The 23,181-nt window shown below is 46.0% G+C and overlaps 2 protein-coding genes across 3 annotated transcripts; one reads left to right on the top strand and one right to left on the bottom strand.

Moving 5' to 3' along the window:
- The first annotated feature begins 337 nt into the window (after positions 1-337).
- On the top strand, positions 338-3,946 carry LOC109759811 (factor of DNA methylation 1). The gene is made up of 7 exons (XM_020318650.4): positions 338-511; positions 1,121-2,033; positions 2,179-2,360; positions 2,466-2,555; positions 2,630-2,914; positions 3,014-3,244; positions 3,536-3,946. The coding sequence occupies exons 2-7, from the start codon at positions 1,151-1,153 to the stop codon at positions 3,773-3,775; spliced, it is 1,911 nt and encodes a 636-aa protein (XP_020174239.1). The 5' UTR covers positions 338-511; positions 1,121-1,150; the 3' UTR covers positions 3,776-3,946.
- Positions 3,947-5,137: 1,191 nt separating this feature from the next.
- On the bottom strand, positions 5,138-6,533 carry LOC109759812 (major pollen allergen Ole e 10). 2 transcript variants are annotated; one of them, XM_020318651.4, is made up of 4 exons: positions 6,214-6,533; positions 5,766-6,101; positions 5,568-5,598; positions 5,138-5,381 (listed from the first exon to the last, which is right to left on the bottom strand). In XM_020318651.4, the coding sequence occupies exons 1-4, from the start codon at positions 6,266-6,268 to the stop codon at positions 5,282-5,284; spliced, it is 522 nt and encodes a 173-aa protein (XP_020174240.1). In that variant the 5' UTR covers positions 6,269-6,533; the 3' UTR covers positions 5,138-5,281. The 2 variants fall into 2 exon arrangements, 1 of the variants encoding a protein (XP_020174240.1); XR_002232198.4 differs by having other exon boundaries at positions 5,195-5,381; positions 5,484-5,598; positions 6,214-6,532.
- Positions 6,534-23,181: the final 16,648 nt, after the last annotated feature.

Here is a 23,181-nt window from a genome sequence, read left to right as displayed (position 1 = left end):
CTAGCATCCCAGTTTGACACTATTCCTTGCTACAACATCGTCTTTTGATCCGGCAGCCTGGATCTTCCCATCGCCAGATCGAACGACCGTCATTCGCCAGGAAATCGAAACGGGCGGCCGGATGTCTCAAATGGCTGAGAGCGCCCGGGGGCTCCCGTGAATCTTATTTCTTGATTTCTGGATGAGGTAGGCCGACGCGCGTGAGCTCGCAAAAAAAATGCCACTTAATAATCGCATAAATAAAGACAAGCACATGTTTGCCTCAGATGGCCAGAATTGTGAATAACGGGTAGGTGAAGGGGTTAAGTAAGATATAGGTTGGGTGAAACCCCATCAGAGTTCCTCCGTTCGTAAACCCCCGGTCCCCTGTGCTGTTCCTCTTCTCAGCCCTTCTTCTCTGATTTCTCCCCAAGATCCCACGCATTCTCGTGCCGACGGCGCCGGCACACAAGAAGCGAGGCCTACTGGCCCCGGATTTGCGTGGATTGCTTCTTCCTTCCTTCCTTTGTTGGTAAGGAACCCTAGCGTGATCGTTTTTTGGGGGGATTTTCGCGGTTCGTTGCCTAGTCCTTAGGTGCGTGGTAATCCATTCGCCATTCTTTGATTGTTTTTCACGGACAAGAGGAATCCAATTACTGCTGATCAGTGTTAATTTTGCCCTTGGGGTTTTTCCGTTCTTCGCTGTGGCAGCGATCAACCCAAATCCAAATCATTCTCCCGTCCCTCGTTGATTTAGTTGCCGATCCTTTTGCAGCAATCACTTCTTTTTCCCCAAACAATATCTGGGATTCGTCCAGCTATTCTCCGTACGCACGTTGAGTACACACTGGGTGTAAATAAAATCGTTCTGAATGGCAGAGGAAATCCACACATCTGCATCGACCCATGGATAGGTTTTTGGTTGGTTTTTATCTGAATATTTTAGAAATTGGTCGCGTTTCTCATTTCCTAATTAGTATACGAACTTAAAGTGTGTATAAATGAAATGTTGGCTATTTAATCATTTCCGAGGACTAGCACAGCTTTCCATTCACTTTAATTTGACATGCCTCTTTACCATATGAATCACTTCAAAACAGTTGATAGCACTGACTGAATGCTTTTTTGTGCTCTTCCTCAGGGCATTTTATCTCTCAACATCCAAATCCCGATGGAGCATACCTCTGAAGAAGAATCTGAGATTAGTGATTCGGAGATCGATGAGTACAAGGACAAGATCTACGCTCAACTGCGGTCCCAAAAATTGAAAGTGCAGTATGGTGAGAAGATCTTCCGGTGCCCCTTCTGCCTAGGGAAAAAGAAGCGAGATTACAACGTCAAGGATCTTCTGCAGCATGCCTCAGGAATAGGGGCTGCTCAGAAACGCAAGCCCAGGGTGAGGGCAGCACACCTAGCACTTGCAGAGTATGTGAAGAATGATTTGGGCAGCTCCTTGGAACCATCATTGCAACTTGCCATCGTTGAGTATAAGCCTCCTAAGATTGAACAAGACAAGTTCGTATGGCCGTGGATGGGCATTCTGGTTAATATACCAGCTGATTTGATGGATACAAATTTTGTCAGGGAGAGTGAGCATATGTTAAAATCGCAGTTATCACGGTTCAGACCATGCGAAGTCACTATTCTTTTGGATTCCAAGGGCCAGACTGATCACTCCATCGTCAAGTTTGCTGAAGACTGGACTGGGTTCAAGGATGCATTAGCTTTTGAAAACCATTTCATAGTGGAGCAGTACAGTAAGACTGATTGGACCAGAAGAAACTGTAAAATGGACGATCTTTATGGATGGCTTGCAAGATCTGATGATTATAACTCTCATGGGACAATAGGAGAGCATTTGAGGAAAATTGGAGTTCTAAAAAGTGTTGGTGATCGGGAACATGAGAGAACTGAGCGTATTGCTCATTTTACTCGCCAAATGGAAGAGAAGAATAAGCATTTACAAGAACTGGAGCTGAAGCACAATCAAACTGCAATGAAACTTGAAAGCATGATGAAAGACAAGGATCGAATGGTTGAGGAATATAATGAAAGTATGGACATATTTCGATTCTGTGTGTTTTTGCTGCATTTTGTGTACTAATGATCTTACTTGTTTTCTTCTATACTGCTGGCAGCAGTAATATCATCTTGTGCTCACTGAACTTACTGAGTTTTTTTTTCCTATTCGATAACCAGAGATAAGAAAGATGCAGGAAGACGCTCGTGGGAATTCTAGTAAAATAGTTGAAGATAATCAAAGACTGCAACAGGAACTGAAGACCAGGAGAGAACAAGCCATCCGGAGACATAAGCAACTTGAAGAGTTGGCTAGGAAAAGTAATATTGACAGAGCAAAAGTCGAAGCAGAGAAAGAAAAGGTTTTTTTTTCATGTCTCCTCCAATGCTATTTTATCTTCTATTCCTTCTGTTATATCTTAATGAACTGAATTTGAATTTACGTATGCTGTTCAAAACTCTTACAGAATGCAAACGAGAATGTTCTTCTTGACTTAGCAACCCTAAAGCATAAGAAGGCGCGTGAAGAGCTCAGGCAGCTTCTCAAGAAACACGAGGTATAGCTTTCAAGCATAGTTTGTATGTTGAGTATCTAGTGAAAATGCATTTGTTTCACTTCCTGAAATTGCAGCAAGAGAAAGAAGATGCTTTCAGGAGGCAATACAAACTGGAAGAGGACTTAACTTCTAAGCAGAATCTTGAGATGGAATTAGCACAGTTGAGAGGGAAGTTAGAGGTAATGAAGCACATGGGAGCTGAGGCAGATACAACATCAAAGGAATTTGATAAGGTGTCTGAAGAGCTGAAAGAGAAAGATGAACAACTTGAAGCCATGGAATCTGCAAACCAGGCCCTTATTATTGTGGAACGAAGGACCAATGATGAACTTGAACAAGCCAAGAAAGAACTTATACAGGTATGTATAATCTCTATTGCATTCTTAATTTTCTATTGATTGTGATACCTTATATATCGCTTCGTCCTTCTCGCGGGTAACAAATTACTCGCTGTGTAGGGCCTACAACAGATACAAGTAACTCGATCCACTATTGGTGTCAAAAGAATGGGTGTGCTTGATGAAAAAGCTTTTGTTGCTGCATGCAAAAAGAAAGAGGGAAATGGTGTTTCGAAAAAAAATGCAAAGTATGATGTAGAGGCAACACTTGTGTTATCAAAATGGGAAGATGAGATCAAGCAACCAGATTGGCATCCTTTCAAAGTTATCGATGTTGATGGACAGACAAAGGTAAGCCTTTTTATTTTGCTTATATTATACTGCTCCTTTTCGGAGAACAACATATACTGGTTGAGAGGGCGTCCTGGTCCATGTTTCTGTAGTTCTATGCATGTTTGTTTGTGTATTAATATTTTTTATTTGACGGGCAATGGTCAGATTGTCAAAAAAGAAAGGAAAAAACTGAAGTATTTGAATTTCAACTGGACACATTGCTATCCTGGTTTGGGTCCTTGTTCCAGTAATGAAAACACTGTTATGACTTTGCAGCCTGTGATTCTGATAGACGTCTGAATGGTGCAGGAAATAGTCCGGGAAGACGATGAGAAGCTGCAAGCCCTGAAAGAAGAGCTAGGGCAGGAGGCCCACGATGTTGTGGTCAAGGCCCTTCTTGAGATGAACGAATACAACCCCAGCGGCAGGTACCCCGTCCCCGTGCTGTGGAACTTCAAGGAGAACCGGAGAGCGCCGCTTGACGAGGCAGTAGCCTACATTCTCAAGCAGTGGAAGGCGAGCAAGAACAAGAGAACGTACTTCTCCTGAGTGAGATCGACGTCTCCTAGTCCTAGCTGTAGTTTCTGGCCTGTGGGGCTGTAAAATCGTACCGTAGTAACAGTACTTGATGCTTAGTAAATTGCGAACGAAATAAACACAATTGCGACGAGGGTTTTAGAAAACCATTGGATTTTTTAGAGATACTAAGCTCCCACGAAATGAGGCCTCTTGTTGCTTTTTTTTGTTGTTGTTGCGTTTATGGCCTCGTATGTCAAAGAGTGGACAGGTCGTGGGCTGCAATGGAGCCTATTCGCATCGGAACCCGGCGCTCATAGCGTGATCCATGGATTACCTCTTTGCAGGTGTGGGCAAATCTATAGCGTCTAACTTTTTTTCTACCGGTTTTAGGAAGTTTCTAGAACGTTCTATGGATCAGGTTTCCCCCTGTGTTTCTATTTGCTGATTTTACGAGGTTTGTTTTAGTGTTTCTTCTTCTATTTCTTTAATATTTTTTTGAATTTGTGAACACTTTCTTAAAATCGGAGAACATTTTTAAAATTTGTGTGCATTTTTTAATTTGGGGAACTAGTTTTCAAATCCTAGAACATTTTTTAATTTGTGACTTTTTATTTATGTGTAATTTTTAAATTTGGTAACATTTTTGGAGATTCGGGAAATATTTTGAGATTTGTGAACATTTGACAAAATCATGAACATTTTCTAAAGTTTCTAACATTTTTCAATTTCGTAAACATTTTCTAGTTCGCAAACTTTTTTGAAACATTTTATATATTCTCTCTACTTTTTTTTTCTTTAGCTTTCCTTCCTGTCTGTTTTTCCTTTGCTTCTTCGGATGGCCAAAGGCCCAACTAGACCGACTAGCTAGCCAACCAAAGCTAGTATATCCTGGCCGTGTGTGTTTCTTAGTCCTTCGGCGCGTTGTCCGCTGAATACGACCTCCTACTCTTGTGAGTTATTTCTTCGTTGGGGATGGGGGCGAGCTGGTTTTCTGCTTCATGCGTTTGAGAGGGGGCGACGACAGCTTGCTGGTTCTGCGTCAAGCAGTCGGGTCACCACTTTCTCCGTCTTCCTCGTCAGGGTCCTCGAGCTGCGGATTCGCAGTGGAAGACCGACATCATCCTAGCATTGGAGGAGAGCCAGAAACAGAATGATCTAGCGCCAGAGATCCAGGCCAACGTGAGTACCTGTCTGACAATCGTTGTAGCTATGCCTTGTAGCGGTATATGTAACCTCAAGGTTGTGAGCCAACAAGGTTGAGAGATTGGATATACGTCAAGGTTGTGAACTTCCTATATTCAACTGAGATGGAACGCTGAGGAGAAAAGGTGGCAGTGGGCACTTCCTATATTCAGTTTGCATTCAATCACCTTTTAATAAAATATAGATATATACTCCGAAGGCATGTCCTTGTAAAATTACAGAAAAAGTTCCTTACATAAGTGCAAAAAAGGAGAAACCACCATAGCATTGTTGATTTTGCATTACATACTTTGGTAGCACCAGTAAGCCATCCCAGCCACCGACACACGGCGCTCAGTACACAGCTTGGAAAACTCTGAGCTGAAGCATGGTCAGAAACGCAGCACAGATCATCCTCGTGCTCCTCAACACGAGCGCTGAAGCAGCAGAAGTCCTGCACCAGCCCAGCAGAAGCACTTAAGATTTACAACTAGTACAATATATATATTATTTTTTTTGAAATTACAACTAGTACAATAATTGAACAGTAAATTACGTGTGAAAGTGTTTCTTGTGAAATTCAAGTGTTCCAAACTGGAGTGCCTTTGGTATACTAGTAGTACGTGTGAAGTAGACTCACTCAGATGCCAGGAACTTGCATGGCCCGAAACCTATCAAGGAAGACAGACAGCAAACAGGTCACACCACTGAACAATTCATCATTAAAATAAAATATGTAGCTCAGCCACCGACTTATCAAGAGCAAGTACTCTACACCCGCCGACGGATGGAATGGAGCAGAAGATATATTTCAGAAAAATGAAAAGGCGAAATTTACTTGGGTCCCTGTTGGTGATGGTTCCAGCGCCGCCGAAGTTGCAGGCGATGTCGGAATTGCCGTTCTGCTGGTAGAAGATGTTGAAGGCGTAGGAGGCGTGCAACAGGAGCGTGTTGGGCTCGTAGCAATGCCCGCCCGGCTGCAGCGGCGAGCAGTCGGCAGCGCCCTGGCCGCACGCCCAGTCCAGCGCGTTCTGGAGGTCCTCCTGGGGGACTCCCGGCCGCGCGACGCACCAGGTGACACCGTCGATGAAGCTCGTGTTTCCCTCCGGAGGAGACAGGGTAGGGATCGGGGTGGTCGACTCCGCCTTCTCCTGCGGCGCGCCTGCCGTGCACACTGATCACACACATGACACAACAGCGTTCAAATGACAGGGTAGGGCAAGTAACATAAGAAGGCACGGGCAAAGGAAACAAGAGACATGTATATATGTGGTGTAAGAACTCACCAATGAAGCACGCAAGGATCAAAATAACGTTCATGATCAGCTCCTTTCTCTTCATGTGTGAAACAAAACTAACTCAAAAGACACCCCCCTCTCTCTCTCTCTATCTCTGACCCGTCTCTTTCCCCTGTGTGAGCCTTAGGGAATATAATGGGAGTCCGAGCGAAGAGCGCCTGTATCAACAGGAAAGAAGCTACTGTCCATGCAAAGGGCACTGGATTTCAGTTCACTACTGGAGTCACTAAGCAACTCATGAACCCAAAAAAGTCCCCGGTTTGCTCACCGTGCATGGTGCATACTTATGGCCATGGCAGAGGCTTGTGTGTGTGTTGTGTAAACCAATGCAGATCAGATGCCTTTATGAATATAAAACAACACTGAGGATATCGAATGACTTGAAGGCCAGGCAAACCATAGATTCTGCTGCCATGCCATGGAGGTATGCATGCATGGCCATGATTTCTAAAGGGACAAAAGGAAACCAGGCAATAGATTCCACGAGATCTCTCAAGGGGCCAAATGCATGGTGTGTTACCTTTATTTTATCTTTTTGCTGTTTCATGGTAGAATGTGTCGGAGCTTCACGAGCAAAAGCTTTTCTTGTGGATTAAGGGAAGAACCTCCATTCACTTTACAAAGCTAGACTCAAGCCTAATGAATGAGGTTTGGTGAACCAGATTGCCTTGACTGACCTACACCACCTGCCAAGTGCCAATGGAACAAATGACATGCTGAAGCATATATAATGGACAAGTAACAAGGCTTGAAAAAACAAGCAAGCTGCAGTGAAACAGATAGACAGGACAGGTAACAGTAGCATACTAAATACTCCCTCCGTTCCAAATTACTTGTCGTGATTTTTTTTTGACGAAAATGATGTCGGCACAGCTTTTCATTGCAGTTTGGGGGGGGGGGGGGGGGGGGGGTACATGGGATTTACAAAACATCAGTTACATCCTGGCAAAGATGCCAGCACCGCCATATAATGGACGAAAGGATCCTAGTCAGGCTCTCTTGGTTTTAACAGCAAAGAGCTTGCCTTGCACCGTCCTGCAGTCAACCAGACGCCCGCCTCTTCCGTTATCCTTTCAACCAGGGTCGTAGCATTTGATGGCTGGTTTTTGAAAATTCTTGCGTTGCGTTCGTTCCATGTAGACCACCATACTAATTGCACGAGGGAGCTCCATTGTTTCTTCTCGTCACCTGAAAGCTAACTTGTGGTGTGTTCTGTCCAACTCGTCATGGTTTTAGTTCCTCCGTTTTAAATTGAACTAAAACTACGACGAGTAATTTGGAACGGAGGGAGTATAATATAAGAGCGTTTTTGACACTAGTAGTGTCAAAAACGCTCTTATATTATGGGATGGAGGGAGTAGAATGGAGCAGCTAGGAGTGAAAAGAAAACTGAGAGAGGGCTTCTCGGCGCCGAATGGGCCGATCTTGATTCCCTTCTAGTGAGTAGCTGGCAAGAACTCAATTTGGCTCCGCCACCGCCACATCCGAGAAACTTGATAAGCTTAACACGAAACCACTGGCACAAAGTGGTGCCAGAAACTTCTTTGAGAGAGGAAGCCATACTAGCAGAAACCATCAATGGTGATCCCAATGAGAGACATATGGAACAAAGCAACACCAACTAACAAGGTTAAAGAGGACGTATAACTATAATATTGGGCTGATGTTTGCCATGAAGAAAGTTGTATCTTTAGACAATATACAGGGTCCTGCATTGATTTATTAAAAAGGCATCGTCAAAACACAACCTGACCATGTCCTGCAGACCTACTTTTCACATGCAAATCTATAGCGAATACTTGTCACACAAGTCAACCCGGCAATCTGACCCATGGGTCGGTGCGCCCATGGGCACCCGACCCTAATGGGCAGGGTATGGGTTGTCGACTTTGCCCATGGGTCTCGCCCATGGGTAATCCGATTAATCGTGGGTAGCGTATGGGTTTAAGTTTATGCCCGTGGATGACCCGATTAGTATTGATAATTAAAATAATTATTTATTATCTATTATATTTACTCTTTGAAATCTAAATACACAAAGATATAATGTATTTTCGGCGCCTAATACAGGCCATTTGATACAGGGCGCACACACCCCTGTACACTTCGTTTTATAGCGGGCCGGCCCATCTTGCTTCTTAAAAATTCCCCAAAAACGGTGCGCCAGCCGCGACTCGAACCACGCCCATTCGTTTAGATAGCCATCACACCAACCAGTTGAACCAGATAACCACATGTGCTATGGTCGTTCTTTTTATTTTCTTTATATATAAACGCAGAAAAGGCAGTTGTTTTCCCTGTTTCATTTTCAATCTTTGTTTTTTTCTCTTTCTTATTAAAATGAGTGAACTTTTTTAAAGGTGAACAAATTTTCGCAAAATCGGTGCACTTTTTTCAAGCTCAATGAACTTTTCTCAAATTCGATGAACTTTTTTCAAATGTGATGAACTTTTTTAAAAAACGATGAACCTTTCTTCAAATTGATGAACTTTTTTCAATCTCGATGAACTTTTTTTGAAAATTGGTGAACTTTTTTTGAAAATCGGTGAATTTTTTTTGAAAACCGGTGAACTTTTTTTGAAAACCGGTGAACTTTTTTCAAAGTCGATGAACTTTTTTTGAAAATCGATGAACTTTTTTTGAAAACCAATGAACTTTTTCAGTTTTATGAAACTTTGAATCGGTGAACGTTTTTGAATACATGAACTTTTTTTTCTAATTCGCGATTTTTTTTAAATATGTGGACATTCAAATTTTGTTCATATTTCTTTTCAAAAGAAATCCCGTTTTTCTAAAAAGCGCGTCTAAAGTTAGTTCTTAGAGGTTTCGTGTTGCAATCTATCAATAAGAGCTTAATAGGTCTATTGGTTGGCCACCAAGCTTTGGAGCTAGCTGGCGCAGGATCGAATCCTATCAAGATTTAGTTTCTCGGGTAGTTTTTCTGCGCATTAATACATTTTTTGCACTGCCTTGCATTCTCATGGGCCGGCCCACTAGCGTGGTGCAGTGGGCGCCAGTTGCGTCAAAGGGCGCATAAGGCGCTGGGGAGGTGCTCTCCTACGTCCGTCCCTACGAACACAACCAACAGACCATCAACTAGGCCTTTTCTCAATTCCCAAGTTTGGTAGCCCATGCAAAATCGCTAGCTGCATTCGGCCCATAAAGTTGAAGCCCGGGTAGCGCACACATGTGCTGCAAACGAGAGTCTAAATCCTTTAGTCCCACCTCGCTTGCTCGAGCGCCTGGGAGGAGGAACTCCGCCTATAAAAGAGATGCAGTTGACTCATTCACCGCTCTGTACTGTGTCTGCTTCTAGCGACCGTCATGATACGTACTATGTATATTTAATAATAAAAATAATTGAGAAGTACTATGCCCAATGGGTGCCCGATAGGGTCGGGTTACTCGACGGGTTCGGGCTAGAAACGACCCGATAGTATGATCGGGCATGGTCTGGTAAAGGTTCACCCGACCAAACCCTGCCAGGTTGACACACAAGGGAAGCCTGCAAGTAACTACAACGGTGTTTGTTTGAATGTAGATTTGGAATCGCAGTCTGGCAAACAGTCATATCTCAGTTACGTCTCCACTGAAATTGTTAATTTTAGTTCCTAAATGCTGCAAAGTGCAGCTGTGCTATTTGGTTATTTTCGGCGCACGCCTTAGGCGAAGCCATTCGTTTTAATTCCTATGCGCATGCATGTGCCGACGTCACCTATTTATTACGTTTCAATTCCTTAAAAAGCTACAACTATTGAACCAAGTGTCAGAATGAAGAACCGTTTTCACCGCTAGGTTTCTCGTGACGAGCTCTTCAAAACTAGATCTCATATGAATATGTTTTAATGATTTTTTTAAAGCAACTTTGATGCTTAGATGAAGCAACTTTAGTGCTAAACATGAGCAACTCTGATGCTAGATGAATTGCACCGTGTGTATAACTTAACTTCACCTAGTAGCCACCTAGTTAGTTGTGTGCAACAGTGTAATAGATGGTCACTATGATTTCTAAGTTGCATACACCGGAAAATAAGTTGTGTATTGTTTAGTTGCCTATCATACTGTGAAAGTTTCTTACCAGAGTGGAAACTTGTCTAACATGGCTTTAAAGTTGTCTACCCCAGAAACCAGGTTGCCCTTTCACTACGAAGTTGCCTACGAGTGATCTTCAATTTCCTACAGTACTATGAAAGTTGTCCCTCAAGGCACCTAAGTTTTCCACAATATCGGAAAAAAATTATGGGATCTAAGTCATCTATCATGATTTCAAATTTTGAACTATGTGGGGATGGGTGGTATGAGATCCGTGTGCTTTCCTTTTCTAGGGGAGTATGCCCGCCAACGCTACTGAGCACACGGGTGTTGGCTAACCAGGTCGTGACAAGCTCTTCAAAACTAAACCCACATGAATATGTTTTGATAATTTTTCTTTCTTTCAGAAAGCAACTTAAACGCTAGATGGGACAACTTTAGTGCTAAACAAAAGCAACTCCACTCCAATTCAAAGTAACTAATTACCAACAATGACAACTAACTAGTAATAGAGAATAACTTTGAACAGAGGTAGACAACATCATATCACCTTTATAAACAACTTTCTGTCTACGAGAGACAACTTTAGTGCTAAAAATAGGCAACTTCACTACACTTTCTGTCCTAATTAAATTTTTTCTAACATTCTCCTAACTTCCTCACCGATACTCCTAAGTTGCATATTGTTCATGCTTGTATGTCGTTGTTTCTAAACTGCCTATAATACTATGAAATCGTCTACCATTGATACTCTTGTGTCTGCTATTGCTAACTATGATAGGCAACTTGGTGGTCAATTTTGGCAACTTTAGAGTGTTTGCAGCCAACTTAGAAAAACAATGATAAACCACTTCACAATATTGTAGGCAACTATTTTTGCAAAGTTAGGCAACTGAGCAACAATGATAGGCAACTAATTACCAATAGTAGGCAACTAGGCATCAATGGTAGGCAATTTACAATATTTATAGGCAACTGAACATCAATTGTAGGCAACTGACTATCAAACAATAGGCAAATGAGCAACCATGATAGGCGAGTTGGGATAACATTAGTAAAATTCATAGGTACACATAGTGCAGCGAAGTTGTTTTGTATGTAGCACTAAAGGGGCCTTATGTTTTATGTGATTTTTCTTGTTTTTACGCAAACAAACCTAATAGGTTGTCCTACTAGGCCAAAGAGAAGAAGTTGCTTACCTATAGCACGATAGTTGCCTCCTTCACACCCAAAGTTGCCCTCAAAAAAAGTATCCAGTTGCCCACAATCAACCATACAGTTGCCTAAAACAAAGTATCCAGTTGCCCACAATCAACAAATAGTTTGCCTAAAACCATGTATCCAGTTGCCCAATCCTCACGAACATAAACATTTACCAAGACCATTATTTGGTAAATATCTAAAGTTTTTAGATACCTGTAATTAAGTATGGGTCACAGAGGTGGAGTCAAGATTTTCCTCTCCGCGGGTGGGATCCCTTGGTGCGACCGTAGAGGGGAGCGGGTGGAATTGGTTAAGTTTCCCAGCTGGAGATATGTGGCACATGAATGTGTGTGTGTGTGTGTGGGCATGCACGCGTGTGTGTTTTTGTGACGCCCCCGATTCAATCGTACACTAATCATGCACGCAAACGTGTACGATTAAGATCAGGGACTCACGGTAAGATATCACAACACAACTCTAAAAACATAAATAAGTCATACAAGCATCATAATACAAGCCAGGGGCCTCGAGGGCTCGAATACAAGTGCTCGATTATAGACGAGTCAGCGGAGCAACAATATCTGAGTACAGACATAAGTTAAACAAGTTGCCATAAGATGGCTAGCACAAACTGGGATACAGATCGAAAGAGGCGCAGGCCTCCTGCCTGGGATCCTCCTAAACTACTCCTGATCGTCGTCAGCAGCCTGCACGTAGCAGTAGGCACCTCCGGTGTAGTAGGAGTCGTCGTCGATGGTGGCGTCTGGCTCCTGGGCTCCGGCATCTGGTTGCGACAACCTGGTAGAAGGGAAAGGGGAAAAGAGGGGAGAAAAGCAATCGTGAGTACTCATCCAAAGTACTCGCAAGCAAGGAGCTACACTAAATATGCATGGGTATATGTGTAAAGGGGCAATATCGGTGGACTGAACTGCAGAATGCCAGAATAAGAGGGGGATAGCTAATCCTGTCGAAGACTACGCTTCAGGCCACCTCCATCTTGCAGCATGTAGAAGAGAGTAGATGGTAAGTTCACCAAGTATCATCGCATAGCATAATCCTAACCCAACGATCCTCTCCTCGTCGACCTGTGAGAGAGCAATCACCGGGTTGTATCTAGCACTTGGAAGGGTGTGTTTTATTAAGTATCCGGTTCTAGTTGTCATAAGGTCAAGGTACAACTCCAAGTCGTCCTGTTACCGAAGATCACGGCTATTCGAATAGATAAACTTCTCTGCAGGGGTGCACCACATTTTCCAACACGCTCGATCCCATTTGGCCGGACACACTTTCCTGGGTCATGCCCGGCCTTGGAAGATCAACACGTCGCAGCCCCACCTATGCTCAACAGAGAGGTCAGCACGCCGGTCTAAATCCTATGCGCGCAGGGGTCTGGGCCCATCGCCCATTGCACACCTGCACGTTGCGTACGCAGCCGGAAGCAGACCTAGCCCCCTTAATACAAGCGCGAGCTTACGGTCCAATGCGGCACGCGCCGCTCAGTCGCTGACGTCAAAAAGAGCTTCGGTTGATACCACGACGCTGAGTGCCCATAACTGTTCCCGCGTAGTTGGTTAGTGCGTATAGGCCAGTGGCCAGACTCAGATCAAATACCAAGATCTCGTTAAGCGTGTTAAGTATCCGCGAACGCCGACCAGGGCCAGGCCCACCTTTCTCCTAGGTGGTCTCAACCTGCCCTGTCGCTCCGCCACGAAGTAACAGTCGGGGCCATCGGGAACCCAGGCCCACCTCTACCGGGATGGAGCCACCTGCCCCTTCAGGCCCCATCTCCGAACAGTATCATAAGTAATGTAACAGTATAAAGTATATAGCATATGCCCATGATCACCTCCCGAGTGATCACGGCCCAGTAGTATAGCATGGCAGACGGACAAGAGAGTAGGGCCATTGATGGAACACTAGCATCCTATACTAAGCATTAGGATAGCAGGTAAAGGTATCAACAATTGTAGCAACAATGACAGGCTATGCAGCAGAATAGGATTAACCAAAAGCAGTAACATGCTACACTACTCTAATGCAAGCAGTAGAGAGATGGAATAGGCGATATCTGGTGATCAAGGGGAGGGCTTGCCTGGTTGCTCTGGCAAGGAGGACGTGTCATCAACACCGTAGTCGAACTGGGGGTCGCCGGCAGTCTCGGGGTCTACCGGAAAGAAGTAACGGAGGGGGAACACAATAAATAACAAAGCAATCAAAGTATAACATGGCAATGCGCGATGCTAGAGGTGACCTAACGCGGTAGTAAGTGATACTGGTGAAGGGGGGCAAACATCCGGGAAAGTATTCCCAGTGTTTGGCATTTTCGGACAAATGAACCGAAGGGGGAAAGTTGCTTGTTTGCTATGCTAAGGATGTGTGGCGGACGAACGGGCTGCGTATCCGGATTCGTCTCATCGTTCTGAGTAACTTTCATGTACAAAGTTTTCCCATTGGAGCTACGGTTTATTTTCAATGATTTTCTAAAGATTTTAAACAATTCTGGAATTCATTTATTTATTTTAAATCAGCATTATCCAGAACAGTGCCTGGTGACTTCAGCATGACGTAGAGGTGACGTCAGCGGTCAACAGTCCGCTGACCAAAGTCAAACCTGACCGGTGGGTCCGGTGGGACCCACCTGTCATAGACTAAGACTAACTAATCGGGTTTAATTAGTTTAGTTAATTGATTAGGTTAATTAAACACAATTAATTGAGTTAATTAATTGAGTTAATTAATTAATTAATATCTATATTTATTTATTTTTAATTTTTTTGTTAACGTTCTCAGGGGCTGGGCCCACTGTCAGTGGCCCAGAGGGGCGGGGCCCAGCAGTCTGTGGCCTTGGCCCTAGCGGGGCAGGCGCCGGGCGGAGCCGGGCGACGGGCGCCAGCGGTTACGGGCGTAACCCGGTTGGCCCCGGGCGCCGGCCAGGGCGGCCAGGGGGCGCCGGGCGCGGCCACGGGGAGCAGGGGCTGGGTAGCGCACCGGCATGGAGCTCCGGTGGGCTGAGTCCGGGCGAAGCAGGGGGGCCGCGGAGAGCAGATGTAGCAGGGCACGGTCGGGCAAGGGGTGCGACGGCGGACACGGGGTGAGCGATGGGTGCGCGGTGGGGGCGCGCGGCCGGTGAGGCCGTAGCATCGGAGCGGGGGTGGTGAGCGGCGGGGCCGGCGAGCTGGAGCAGAGCGAGGGCCGGTGCGATGTGCGTATGCGCGTGCGGCGGTGATGCATGAGGCTGGCGGCTGGGCGGGGGCGCGGCCGCTCGCGTGCGCGCGGTTGCGAGGGCCCGTGCTGGGGTGCGCGGGGCGGACGATGTGGCGGCGCGGTGCGAGTGCGCGCACAGGAGCAGAGCTCCGATGTGGCCACGAGAGGATGCGGGGCGAGGGAGAGAGGAGGCCGGGGCCTCACCGTTCGGTGTAGGGACAAGGCAGCGGGGCGCGGTGAGGAGATGGAGACGACGGGGACGGAGAGGAAGCAGTCCGATGGAGAGGTCCGGCGAGGTGGCCGCGAGGTCCAGCGGCGTCAGAGGCGGGGTGGCGTCGCGTGTCTAGCGGCGGGGATCGATCCCCCCGATCCAATCGGGGGCAGAGGAGGGGGAGGTGGATCGAACCCCTCCCCGATCCAGATGGGATCGAGAGGAGTGGGGGAGGAGACGTGGGTGAGTGGGGGTGAGTGGGAGGTGTCGGTTAGGGTTTCCCCCTGGTGGGGTTATGGAGGGGGGGTTGGGCCGGTTGGTGGCCTGGCCGGCTGGGCCGTCTGGCCCAGTTGGACAAGGGGGGTCCTTTCTTCTTTCTTTTATTTTTGTTTTATTTTCCCTTTGTTTCTTTTCAGTTTTCTTTTAATTTTAGTTTTAGTAAAAATACTAAAGTGGCACCCAAATCGATCTTATAATTTATGCCACAGCCACAAACAACTTAGCACATTTTAGAAAGTAGTTTGCATTTGTTTATTAATTTACGAGCATTTAATTAATAGTTTTACCACTATTTTATTTATTATAGTGCATTTAACTACTTTATAAAAGTGTGATTTCTCCACCAATATTTATTATGAATTACTTGCTACATTTAGAACATTTTAGTTTTGATTTTTGAAAAAATTTCTAGTTTGACTTTATTTTAAATTTGAATTTGAACAAGTTTTGAACCATCGCGAGATTTTCAACAGTAATCGTGGTGACGTGGTAGTAGAGGGTTACTGTAGCTTAATTATCCGGGCGTCACAATTCTCCTCCACTACAAGAAATCCCGTCCCGAGATTTAAGAGGTAGAGTAAGGGGGAAAGATCTGGTTACAAAATTCTACTGATCTTCTCAATCTTGGCTTCTCTTCTCGAAGAGATCGATCCATTACATTGATGTCTTCATTTCTCTGCTTCAGGTCATCATGATGAAGTCATCATTTTCTTCGGAACTCCAACGTACTTACGAATAGGTAAGGGACAACTTGGCTACGACAGAATGCTTATGAGGGAAACAATCTGGGGTTAACCCATGAATGAGCATAAGATTATCTCTCGAGTTGAACATATAAAATACATCGAGAGTAAGGTACGAAGGTACAATAAGAGGTTCCAAGCGGATAGATAGTTGCTCGAAGTCTGAACCAGAGTGAGAAAGGGGTTCAGAGCAGCGAGAGTAAGTATTGCGTCTGATACCAGAATAAAGCACTAGGAAGGTGGCCCGTGAATTAAATATGAAGCCAAGCGCGAGGAATAAGTTTGGAAACAGGGGGGTATAGGAGAGTCAGGTTTCGATCCTGTGGAACTGTGGGTTATGGGCCCACCATGTGGGTTAAAAGTAGGAAGGGCGGAGACGTCTTGCGTGATCATGCAAGCAAGGCATGTCAGAGGGTAGCCCGTCGATTATGTCGGCAACAACAATTTTCCTGCTCGTTGAACGAGGCGGACCAATAGGCAAAGTTCTCGTCCATCGGTGGTTACCGGAATGTCATCAACAATGGTAACAGGGTCTTACTGACAGAGTTGTACAATGAGGTGCTTACTAAGCAGGGAATTATCATTGCTCAGTTAAGTCATATTACAAGAAAGGTTAAACTAGACAATGGAAAGGAAAATGCGATTATCAAGTTTAAACAGAACAATGGAAATGAAAATGTGTATACACACATATTTCGAGGGTATATCCTTCCCAAGGACAAGCGGAGCATGATATTCATGACAGGATAGAAAGTAGAAAACCATTTAGGTAAGGGGGGAGGAATCTCATGATATTACCCATACAACAGTGTTAGGATAAATGATAAAGAAAATTTAGCATTGTGCTTCAAATGCTCTTATTAAAAATCGGATTACCACAAACATGCTTCGAGATAGCATTGACATGGTCTTCAAGCAAAGGTCAGACTTTGGATGCAGGAAGGATCCATCAGGAACAACTTGTAGAATAAGTCTTACAATTTCCTCATCGATGAATGGATAACCTTGCAGAAAAGGAAACTATAACACTAGGTGCTCCGGCCAGGTGTGCTAGGCATTACATCACCTTACCCGGTCATGTAAAGATGTTATAACTCTTGAAAATATATTCCAACCATCATATCTGACCGAGATTCAGATCTGATTGGTGTCAAGATACCTCAGACACGGGATGCCTGAGAAGAAAAGGTGCAACGCAAATTGACGAGATGACATTGTACGATTCCTGGGGAAATGAACTATGAAAGCAAGTTCCGAAACAAGAGTTCATCATTAAACCAAGGAGAGGGTTAGGAGGTGGCTGATGGACTCAGCGACATTCCATTGAGATTTCCAAAAGATGGATTTCCACAATTATGTGAACAAGGAGATAGCTTTTGTCAGTTCAAATGATATAATGAGGTATGCTCGAGGAAACATACACGATTAAACATTGGTTGACGGTGCACACGGACTTAGGTAGCACAAACAATGTTAGAATGGCGATTCGATAACCAATGGTCTAAGAATGAAATGTTGACCATTAACTTCAAAGCAATAAGGTTGCTAGAAGTTTTAAAATTACTAGTCCATCTGTCGGTATTCCTGTTAGGAACAACACGGGGACCAAGAAAAGAATGGTGATGGTGAAGTATCACTTATATCAAGAATTTCTTAAGGGGTGGTGAAATTCTCACGACATTCTTGACATAAAAGATGGTAATACTCCAAGGTAAAGGAGAACAAATGCTGGATAGCAAGGATCTCAAGGTATACACAAAACACGAACAAGTTTGTGTTGAACGGAAGGCAATAAAGTGGTCGATGATAGCACAAATCATCGAGGGCAAGGATGGTATTTATCATCATGAATTCAAATGATATCCAGGGAGAGCTCAGAATGCTGATGATGATCACGACACACTTGTCGAGAGATTTCACGAAGATGTAATCGATCGGCGATGGCATCAAGTCAAAGGAATGATGAAGCGAATGGCTATTGGAACCATGGGTACGACACAAACTCGAAATCAAGTTTGTTGTTCAAGGACAAATGACATGACGAGGAAAATCGACGTAAGCTTAGCTCACCATCGAAAGTGGTGCTCCGGGAATAAGGACCAGGTAGCACAGTTAAAAATCATCACGATAATGATATAGCCAAACAGGCTAGGAATGATGTGATCGGGTACAAACCCATAAGTAAAGAAGATTACTAAAAGTTGTTGAACCGTAGTGCGGACTCGGTTCACTATCTGGTGTTCTTAGTTGACGAAAACCCAGAACCCAGGAAAATTGGAATCGGAATAGTTGATGAAGAACCCATAAGAAGTTATGCAGTTCCATGATATTCTCGAGATATCATAGTGTAATACTCGACGGTAGAGCAGAGTAGAGGGTGGACACGTGAAATGATCTGCAGAAGACAAGTACTTCATCTTGTCTGAGAAATGGAATCAAAGGAGAACAATCATGGTCGGAACCACGGTTGCAAAGGATCAATTCACAGCTACCAGATGATACTATATCAAGGAAATAGTTATTATTTCAAGAAGCTTCCATGATAGGATCTACATCGTGTCCATGGGCATGAACACAAAGGTTCAAGGTCGACTCCCACTTCTTCAATGCATAACCTTCCATTCACCTCTCGTATTCCGAAAATGACATTAGTTGTTGAAAGTTTTACCTGGTGCAATACCAGATAAGTATGACCTGCGAAATCTTTCGGGTTCACACAGATTAGGGAAGGCGTTGGTTCAACCCATTGGGGCATCTTGGGAACTTATACCACAAGCTTCAATAGTAAATAACACAAGCTCGATAGTAGAGCATGGGTGACAAAACGAGAGGATACAATTTACTGAAGGCATTATGTATCAGGGAAAGAACTTCTCGAGGTTTTTTATACAAAGGACACTGTCGGATGATATTTCAACAAAGGATCCGACGGTCCATAGCGAAGCTGATGTGAGCATCGGCACATAACCAGAGGAAGAAACAATGCGAAGGCATTGGATTATAGAAGCAGCTGGCTAATTCAAAGCTCACATGTAAAGGAATTATGATTTCCAAATCAAAGGATCAGAAGCAAACGCTCTGATTAAGGATGGATAAGTTGAGTAAGCTTAGGGGTAAATTCAACAACAATTTGATTGGTCAAGATTCTGCTCATGTTTAAAATGACGTCTAAGCCGAAAGGATGAATTCTAGGATCTGAGTGAGGATTGCGAGCATTCGCAACATATTGAATCAATGGACTCAAAATGATATTGACAAAGGTTGCCAATAAGATTACTATACTTATGGGATTAACCACAATGCAAGCAAGCACGAATTTCACGAGCAATAGGTTGCTCAGGATTTTCGGAAGACCGAATGGTATTTCGAAGAATTTTGTGAAATACATGAATCATCTGGGGATGAGCAGATACTCAATAAATGCGAGAATTATCCATAGGGGTATTCAGGCGGCAAAGATCTGTAATGCAATGGCTCAAGAGATTCTTAAACGTCGAAGAACAATTCGATGCATCTTGTATTAACAAGAGCAGCTAGGGATGAATGTAAGAATGGCAAGGGTAAGAAGTTATCCATAAGGATTTAACAGTGGTTGGGAATAGCAAAAGCGGTGGGCACAAAGTCTCGAGAGAACATCGGAGAGTATCTTCGGAATCTTCTGGTGCACCAACCGATCCTCTGGAGTGAAGGGCTCTCCGGGAGGAAGTAATTATGAGAACCTAGAGTCAGAGTTAGTAAAATCATTTAACCCGAATAGAAGAGAGATCAGAGTCCCAGAGTATGGACGAGTAATAAAAGATCCTACTACCACCCAATGGCGACGTGGGCCTGTAAGCCACACAGCCATGTTAGTAAAGTTTGTTTTTGCAATGTCTAGACTCGACTTCGGCCAAGGAGTGTGGAAGGGGGATTCCTATAGGAAGTCGGCTCTGATACCAACTTATGACGCCCCTGATTCAATCGTACACTAATCATGCACGCAAACATGTACGATCAAGATCAGGGACTCACGGAAAGATATCACAACACAACCCTAAAAACATAAGTAAGTCATACAAGCATCATAATACAAGCCAGGGGCCTCGAGGGCTCGAATACAAGTGCTCGATTATAGACGAGTCAGCAGAAGCAACAATATCTGAGTACAGACCTAAGTTAAACAAGTTGCCATAAGATGGCTAGCACAAACTGGGATACAGATCGAAAGAGGCGCAGGCCTCCTACCTGGGATCCTCCTAAACTACTCCTGATCGTCGTCAGCGGCCTGCACGTAGCAGTAGGCACCTCCGGTGTAGTAGGAGTCGTCATCGACGGTGGCGTCTGGCTCCTGGGCTCCGGCATCTGGTTGCGACAACCTGGTAGAAGGGAAAGGGGGAAAAGAGGGGAGAAAAGCAACCGTGAGTACTCATCCAAAGTACTCGCAAGCAAGGAGCTACACTAAATATGCATGGGTATATGTGTAAAGGGGCAATATCGGTGGACTGAACTGCAGAATGCCAGAATAAGAGGGGGATAGCTAATCCTGTCGAAGACTACGCTTCAGGCCACCTCCATCTTGCAGCATGTAGAAGAGAGTAGATGGTAAGTTCACCAAGTATCATCGCATAGCATAATCCTAACCCAACGATCCTCTCCTCGTCGACCTGTGAGAGAGCAATCACCGGGTTGTATCTAGCACTTGGAAGGGTGTGTTTTATTAAGTATCCGGTTCTAGTTGTCATAAGGTCAAGGTACAACTCCAAGTCGTCCTGTTACCGAAGATCACGGCTATTCGAATAGATAAACTTCTCTGCAGGGGTGCACCACATTTCCCAACACACTCGATCCCATTTGGCCGGACACACTTTCCTGGGTCATGCCCGGCCTCGGAAGATCAACACGTCGCAGCCCCACCTAGGCTCAACAGAGAGGTCAGCACGCCGGTCTAAATCCTATGCGCGCAGGGGTCTGGGCCCATCGCCCATTGCACACCTGCACGTTGCGTACGCGGCCGGAAGCAGACCTAGCCTCCTTAATACAAGCGCGAGCTTACGGTCCAACGCGGCGCGCCGCTCAGTCGCTGACGTCAAAAAGAGCTTCGGCTGATACCACGACGCAGAGTGCCCATAACTGTTCCCGCGTAGTTGGTTAGTGTGTATAGGCCAGTGGCCAGACTCAGATCAAATACCAAGATCTCGTTAAGCATGTTAAGTATCCGCGAACGCCGACCAGGGCCAGGCCCACCTCTCTCCTAGGTGGTCTCAACCTGCCATGTCGCTCCGCCACAAAGTAACAGTCGGGGGCCATCGGGAACCCAGGCCCACCTCTACCGGGATGGAGCCACCTGCCCCTTCAGCCCCTATCTCCGAACAGTATCATAAGTAATGTATCAGTATAAAGTATATAGCATATGCCCATGATCACCTCCCGAGTGATCACGGCCCAGTAGTATAGCATGGCAGACGGACAAGAGAGTAGGGCCACTGATGGAACACTAGCATCCTATACTAAGCATTAGGATAGCAGGTAAAGGTATCAACAATTGTAGCAACAATGACAGGCTATGCAGCAGAATAGGATTAACCGAAAGCAGTAACATGCTACACTACTCTAATGCAAGCGGTAGAGAGATGGAATAGGCGATATCTGGTGATCAAGGGGAGGGCTTGCCTGGTTGCTCTGGCAAGGAGGACGTGTCGTCAACACCGTAGTCGAACTGGGGGTCGCCGACAGTCTCGGGGTCTACCGGAAAGAAGTAACGGAGGGGGAACACAATAAATAACAGAGCAATCAAAGTATAACATGGCAATGCGCGATGCTAGAGGTGACCTAACGCGGTAGTAAGTGATACTGGTGAAGGGGGCAAAACATCCGGGAAAGTATTCCTAGTGTTTGGCATTTTCGGACAAACAAACCGAAGGGGGAAAGTTGCTTGTTTGCTATGCTAGGGATGTGTGGCGGACGAACAGGCTGCGTATCCGGATTCGTCTCATCGTTCCGAGTAACTTTCATGTACAAAGTTTTTCCATCGGAGCTACGGTTTATTTTCTATGATTTTCTAAAGATTTTAAACAATTCTGGACTTCATTTATTTATTTTAAATCAGCATTATCCAGAACAGTGCCTGGTGACGTCAGCATGACGTAGAGGTGACGTCAGCGGTCAACAGTCCGCTGACCAGAGTCAAACCTGACCGGTGGGTCCAGTGGGACCCACCTGTCATAGACTAAGACTAACTAATCGGGTTTAGTTAGTTTAGTTAATTGATTAGGTTAATTAAACACAATTAATTAAGTTAATTAATTTGGTTAATTAATTCATTAATATCTATATTTATTTATTTTTTATTTTTTTTTGTTAACATTCTCAGGGGCTGGGCCCACTGTCAGTGGCCCAGAGGGGCGGGGCCCAGCAGTCTGTGGCCTTGGCCCTAGCGGGGCGGGCGCTGGGCGGAGCCGGGCGACGGGCGCCAGCGGTTATGGGCGTAACCCGGTTGGCCCCGGGCGCCGGCCGGGGCGGCCAGGGGGCGCCGGGCGCGGCCACGGGGAGCAGGGGCTGGGCAGCGCACCGGCATGGAGCTCCGGTGGGCTGAGTCCGGGCGAAGCAGGGGGGTCGCAGCGAGCAGATGTAGCGGGGCACGGTCGGGCAAGGGGTGCGGCGGCGGACACGGGGTGAGCGATGGGTGCGCGGTGGGGGCGCGCGGCTGGTGAGGCCGTAGCAGCGGAGCGGGGGGCGGCGAGCGGCGGGGCCGGCGAGCTGGAGCAGAGCGAGGGCCGGTACGATGCGCGTGCGGCGGTGATGCACGAGGCTGGCGGCTGGGCGGGGGCGCGGCCGCTCGCGTGCGCGCGTGCGCAAGGGCCCATGCTGGGGCGCGCGGGGCGGACGATGTGGCGGCGCGGTGCGAGTGCGCGCACAGGAGCAGAGCTCCGGTGTGGCCACGAGAGGATGCAGGACGAGGGAGAGAGGAGGTCGGGGCCTCACTGTTCGGTGTAGGGACAAGGCAGCGGGGGGCGCGGGGAGGAGATGGAGATGACGGGGACGGAGAGGAAGCAGTCCGATGGAGAGCTCCGGCGAGGTGGCCGCGAGGTCCAGCGGCGTCAGAGGCGGGGCGGCGTCGCGCGTCTAGCGGCGGGGATCGATCCCCCAGATCCAATCGGGGGCAAAGGAGGGGGAGGTGGATCGAACCCCTCCCCGATCCAGATGGGATCGAGAGGAGTGGGGGAGGAGACGTGGGTGAGTGGGGGGTGAGTGGGAGGTGTCGGTTAGGGTTTCCCCTGGTGGGGTTATGGAGGGGGGTTGGGCCGG

This window comes from Aegilops tauschii, chromosome 2 (assembly GCF_002575655.3).
Source record: "Aegilops tauschii subsp. strangulata cultivar AL8/78 chromosome 2, Aet v6.0, whole genome shotgun sequence".
NCBI lineage: Eukaryota > Viridiplantae > Streptophyta > Magnoliopsida > Poales > Poaceae > Aegilops > Aegilops tauschii.
The sequence above is the reverse complement of the archived record's forward strand: the minus strand, read 5'-3'. Positions and strand labels throughout refer to the sequence as shown.